At 40.8% G+C, this 6,000-nt stretch overlaps 1 protein-coding gene across 1 annotated transcript in view; it reads right to left on the reverse strand.

Moving 5' to 3' along the window:
• BRIP1 (BRCA1 interacting protein C-terminal helicase 1) overlaps window positions 1-4,566 on the reverse strand; it is a gene marked incomplete at its 3' end in the record, with an annotated part of 50,235 nt that extends 45,669 nt beyond the window's left edge. The window contains exons 1-5 of the mRNA XM_010143696.1: window positions 4,474-4,566; window positions 3,577-3,688; window positions 2,908-3,102; window positions 2,513-2,640; window positions 1,492-1,626 (exon numbers count right to left, since the gene is read on the reverse strand). Of these exons, the coding sequence (XP_010141998.1) occupies window positions 1,492-1,626; window positions 2,513-2,640; window positions 2,908-3,102; window positions 3,577-3,688; window positions 4,474-4,566 (663 nt within the window). The remainder of the gene's footprint in view (window positions 1-1,491; window positions 1,627-2,512; window positions 2,641-2,907; window positions 3,103-3,576; window positions 3,689-4,473) is intronic.
• Window positions 4,567-6,000: the final 1,434 nt, after the last annotated feature.

Here is a 6,000-nt window from a genome sequence, read left to right on the forward strand (position 1 = left end):
CAAATCATTTCAAATCCTACTCAAAAATGTACAGAGCTTTCCCAAACTGATAAAAATTACTTCTCATCAAATGACCTAGAACACAGATTTGCTTTTGTCAAGAAAAGATTTAGCTCCCGGTATCTTAAAGTAACACCAAAGCTGTTGGCTTCTTTTACATTTACAAAGGCATAGAACGCTGGAAAACAGCTCTTGGACTTGAAACCATACACTGATTAAAATAGAAGTGAATTTAGGACATACAAAGAGCCAAGTGCTGTTGGAAGAAGTGGAAAGAGAATTGAAACACTTGTTGAAATCAAGCGTATTTCCAAATAGACCATTCCAAACATTTCCAAAAAACACACTGGAAAGGGAGAATGTTCTTTGTCTTTTGAAAGAAGAAAGTACGTTTCTGTACTGAAGAAAGGCAGGTCAGACCCTATTCCTTTATTTTATTTGTCTCAAACACACCATTTCATGATTTCATGGTATGCTCCTATATTTTAACATCAACAACAACTATTGTGCCACGGCCTGCAATAAGCATTCCTGGGGATTACATCACTAACACAATTTGGCATCTGACATTCATCTCTATGGACTCAGATTTCTTTTCCTGGTTTTGCTTCAACAAACTTTTATGCAAAATGAGTAAGACTCAAACACCAGGAAATGCAGACACTGCCTAGCTGAAAGCTGCAGAAACAGCTGTATATTTACATCTCAATTTCGTACGTGATACTTCTGCTATGGAAAGTGAGAATTTAAAAAACAAAACCAAACAAAAACCCCCTCAAAACGTAGATCTGTTACGGTAACACATAGGATTTTTCTTCTAAATCATGTGCAATATTTATAACTCGCTTCTTGTTACAACATATTGCATTGCTCCGCTCCAGCTTTCTCCACACTCCTTTTCAAGGTCCAGAAGGCACACATGTCAATACTAACTGCTGTCTTTCAAATGAAAGACTACACAGACCACAAAACAATGAATGGCAAGTTGAACAAAATCTACAAACTCCAATGTCACTTCATTTTCATGGTCCTAGTTTCAAGTTCTTCCACAATGTCATAAATCTACTACAAACTGGAACATAACACACAGATTTGTACCCGCTGTACGATTGCTGTCACATACTGAAAGTTTACAGGCCAAATTGCTGCGCCAGATCCAGTGCTATTGGGGAGCCACAGTGTGAAAGAGTCCAACCCACTGTTCTGAAGAACAGCTTTCACAAACCATTTTGCAAAGCACACCGGTTAGACAGCACTATCAGGAGTTAAAAAACCCGCAGTTCTTGCTATTGATAGTAACAAGATACTACTTTAAAGCAACCTATATACTTGTGATCCTTTACATTAGGCTGCAGTGCAGCCAGAGTACAGTGATTTCTGAAACTATACTAACAAACTGCATTTCATGCATAATCTCTTTAGAGTAATTTTTTTTTTTAATTCCTCTTGACATAACAGTCCTTTGGTAAGAGATACTACTATATTACTTACTGTTTGGGGAGAGGAAGTCACATTTTTCACACTTCTTTCAGAGTGAACAATCAGCTCTCCATTTTTTCTCCGATGATAAACTTCTACAGCATCAACTAGCTGCACTCTCTTTGCCAAACAATGGCGTTTCCTAACCTGCCGGGAAAACCAAGAACCGCGTTCAAATTCACGGGACAGAAGTACGAGCTTACTTACACTGTACTGGCGGACAGTGACTTCATTTCCACTGCAGTAACACGGAGCATCACTAACATTCATCAACAGCTTAACCAAGTCTAAGCCACACAAAAGTCTTTTGGAAAAAGCTATCAAGTTTTAATTTAAAAATTAAAACAACAATAAAAATCTGTAATTATTGCCAGTCTCTTCTTTAATTTCCTACTGTTACAAAACTGATAGAAATTATAATACGATATAAGCATAAGCAGGAAACTTCCGTATCTGAAACAAGAAATAAATTCAAGCCATATCTATCTAAAAACTCCAACAGAAGTGACCACCTGAGCAATACTCTAAAGCAATGTAAAAGCTATTTACAGTGCACATCTGACTATGAGGACTAAGTCCTGGGATGCCTACGGTGACACAGATGAAAACATTACAGAAATATTGCACTCCATGTATTAGGCCAGAGATAACACATTTGACAGGAGATAAAGCAGAACTCTAATACACTCACAGTACTATTTGTATTTCTAAACATATTTGCAAGCACTTTCAACTCTAGAATCTCATACTCTGACTTAACTTTACAGATCAACTGGGGATAAATACGTTTGGGGGATATTAGGTGTTTAAATATCCAAGCTGTAATTTAGGACATGGTATTGTGAACAATTCAGTGGAACAACAGACTCCTTTGTAACAAATAACAATAAAAATGAACAAACCCTGTCAGTCTAAACTATGACTGCAACATGACTCAAACACTCTCTGTGCCCTTCTCTGAAACGTTGACTGGCGTTTGACAGCTTTGTTGAACTACGCCTGGATTACTTTGCTGCCAACAAACTTTGCTCACCTGCTGCTCAGTTTCTAAAGGACGAATCCTTTTCCTGTCCACTTGAAAATCATCGTTCTCATTGTCACGTAGAGATAACCTTTTTTTGGCAGACAACTTCGAAGCCAGCGTTTCATTTTCCTTACATTCTGTAATCAAAAATAAAATAAAAGGATGTCCACTACTAGGAACGCATTAAATAAGGGCAAAATTTTAAAAACAGAATTTACTATAAATACACGTCATGTAGGAAATAGTATTAGATATTTCTAGACCCATGAACCCATTTCCATACAGAATCATGCAGTACTCTGCTGTTCTAATGGTAAAAAAGTCCCTGACTTGAAAGCAAACTAATTTACATCGCTGGCAACATTTTCACTTAAAAAAAATTAGCTGCCTATGTCTGAAGTTACCTGCGTTTGTTAGCAGGCTTCCAGGCTTTACGGAACTTCCTGTTTCACGACCACTGAAAGAACGAGAAGCTCCATGATTCGCACTTGTTGCAGCCTCGTTGCTCTTAGACAGGGAATGACACGTGCAGCAGCATGGTGGGGAGGGCTCTGGCTTTCTGTCCTCCTTTTCACGTGACGATGTCAGCAGTGACTTCTCTAAAGGGCATAGTCATTTGTCTTCCATTAAAAACCACTCAAGACTACACACGAGAACTGGACTTCCCAAACAGTTCAGACGAAAGCTTGTTTAGGTACCAGGTACAAAACTCAAGTTTCTACGGGGTCTGAACAAGCCACCACCACCTATGAAGAACTGCAGCGTGAAGAACTGTAACAACCAGCAGAAACGAACAACAACCCTCTCTTTCAATTCAATCTGCACAACTACAGTCCACATATTTTGTCAATGATCCAACAGCCATATAATCCCCTTATGATAACAGATAACTAAATCCAGCTTAGTGTTACCAGCCATCACTGGTTTATGGTGCCAGTAAAGCAATATGTGTAATGGCGCACAAAGACCTGGTTGGCTTCCCGAAACCAAACATTTAAGGGCTGATAAACAACAACTCATTAAAGTATATTTTGGTAAAAAAACTTGTGCAAATGAACACTAAGACGACTCACCATACAGAGATTGCTGCCATGATAATGCTGAACAAAGTAAGGCCAAGCTTTTGCCACTTCCCGTAGGGCTCTCCAGCAAACAGTGCTGCCTGTTGTTTAGGCCCTTCACAATCTTTAGGGAGAATAACAGGAACAAAACCAGAATTAATAGGAAAAAAAACCCCAGACCAGAGGATGACTTTAGCTAAGATGGAAATAACTTCTACAAATAGATCAGGGCACCTGCTGTCCTGTAAAAAAGAAAAAAAAGAAAATGAAAAACACCCCCGACCCACCCCATCACCTTTAATAGTAGTAACAGGCCCCCAAGCCTTGGCTGGTTTTGTCTCCAGAGGAACACGTCTCGTTAGCAATGCTCGGAGGTTCACCTAGAGGGGCTGTGAGTTACTGGTGGGGTTATCCGCTTCCTTTAGTCTTACCAAAGCACTGAAAACATCTATCAGACAACCAAACCATCTCTCCCACAGAGAAGAAGTATTTTGAATGGTCAAAACTGTTCAAAAATGCTTAAATGGAAAGTGCAATAATCCATTTTTAAAACCCCCCCAAACAATGAAAACATATCGAAATATTACATTCTATAGATATTTTACTCTATCATTCCCTCCTATCTACTGCAAAATTACATACAAATTCTATTAGAGTATATCTACTTAAATAATTCTATATATGACATAACACATTACTTGTTTCTTAGCATAAATATTCACAAATCCAAAATGGACTTCAGCATTCCCCAGTCACAGGCCAGATACCACTGCACAGCACAGAGAACAGTAAGTTACATCACAACTGGAATGCTCAAGCTGTTGGAGGCTCTGAATTTAATGCATTTTTTTTCTAAATGCTGATAGGAATTGGCAAACGTAAGCAAATGTTAATATAAATTCTACTCACAGCATTCATCATAGCGAGCTGTGAGGGATAAGCCTTGCAAGGGAACACGATCTTCACTCCCCCAATAGTATATTCTGACACATCAGAAGACATTGTCGCTTTTTCCTCCCGTTTACTTCCAGTTTATAACTGCAATAAAAAGTAGTATTAACGAGTCAACACTAACAATCAGGCAAAGCCTGAAACAACACATGGCACCAAACAAAACCAAGCAGAAACTGCTGACGCGACAAGGGGGTCGAGCAGTTTGGGGCGTTAGCAGAACTGGCATGTCAGATTTTATCCTACGCACCTTCTGTTCAGGCTTGGTCTGTTACAAACAAGAGCAAGTCACCACCATCTGATGAGGAACACCAGCAATCCAAACATAAGTACGAACAAACTGCGCGCATCATTTCAGATTCTATTTCTCAGACTGAACATTGTTGGGAGAAGAACCCAAATCGCTGGGAGAAAACTATTTTAGCACGTTTAGTAACTAAAGCCAGCCAGCTTTTCAATTCCGCAGGTCCAATGGCCTGAACTCCAAGACACTGCGAACTACAAAGATACAGCAGACGACAGCAGCTTGTGCTGTTCATTTTTAACAATGAGAAAATAAAAGATGACATGGACTTTATAAATGTGTCGTTTTAAACCAACATTTTCTTCCACTAGTTATACAGTAGTTATTCGGGGGAAAATGAGGTGTCGTTCACTTTACTATCTGTATTATCTTGCATTTCGCTCACCCTGGGTAATAAAAGAAAGTCAGTTTCCTTATCATGCTAAAACAGTTACAGACTATTGAATAAAAATATTGAGAGGTATAGATGCATTAAGAAAAAGACATCTTTTAAACGACACAGAAATTTTTTTCTTACAGGTTTTGAGTATTTACAAAATAAAACAGCAATTTTAAATTGGAGATTCCCTGGGATAAACTACTCACTAACCTGTGTCCTCAGCTGGCTTTTAATGAGTAAACACATATGCAAAAGTTAACATCTGCGCATGGCATGATTCAGCTCATCAGCCACTTTCTCACGAGAAAAAAGAAATCCTAGCGAAGAGAGATTGCTACTCTAGCCCTCCTCCCAAAGACGTTACCGCACCCCACCAGAAGGCCTTTCCCTAACACATTCGCGGAGGGTCGCTAAACGAGCAGTACTTCCGACGTCGCTTTGCCAAGGCGAAAATCAAGGCCCCGTCGGAGCAGTGGGGAGGATTCAACAGCGAGTGGGCAGGGGGCGGCAGCCGGCCGGAACACAAGGAATGAGGAGGGACCGACCCCTCGTCTCCGCCTGCTCTGCTCCGCTCCGTCCGGCAGCGCCTCTGCCGCTCCCCGGGGAAGCCCACCAACCTTGGCCCTGCTCTAGCTCCAGCCCCGGGACAATCTCTCTGCCTCTCTGCGGCCACGGGCAGAGAGCGCTGGGGAAGCTGCTGTCACCCTCCTGCGCGCGTCGCTCCGCCCCAGCCTACACAGAAGCACCTGGGCGCTTCCTTTACCTTCCCTAAGGAGCAGAAAGGGCCTGGAAAGGCCCTTCC

Source organism: Buceros rhinoceros, unplaced genomic scaffold (assembly GCF_000710305.1).
Source record: "Buceros rhinoceros silvestris isolate BGI_N320 unplaced genomic scaffold, ASM71030v1 scaffold39340, whole genome shotgun sequence".
NCBI classification, from domain to species: Eukaryota; Metazoa; Chordata; class Aves; order Bucerotiformes; family Bucerotidae; genus Buceros; species Buceros rhinoceros.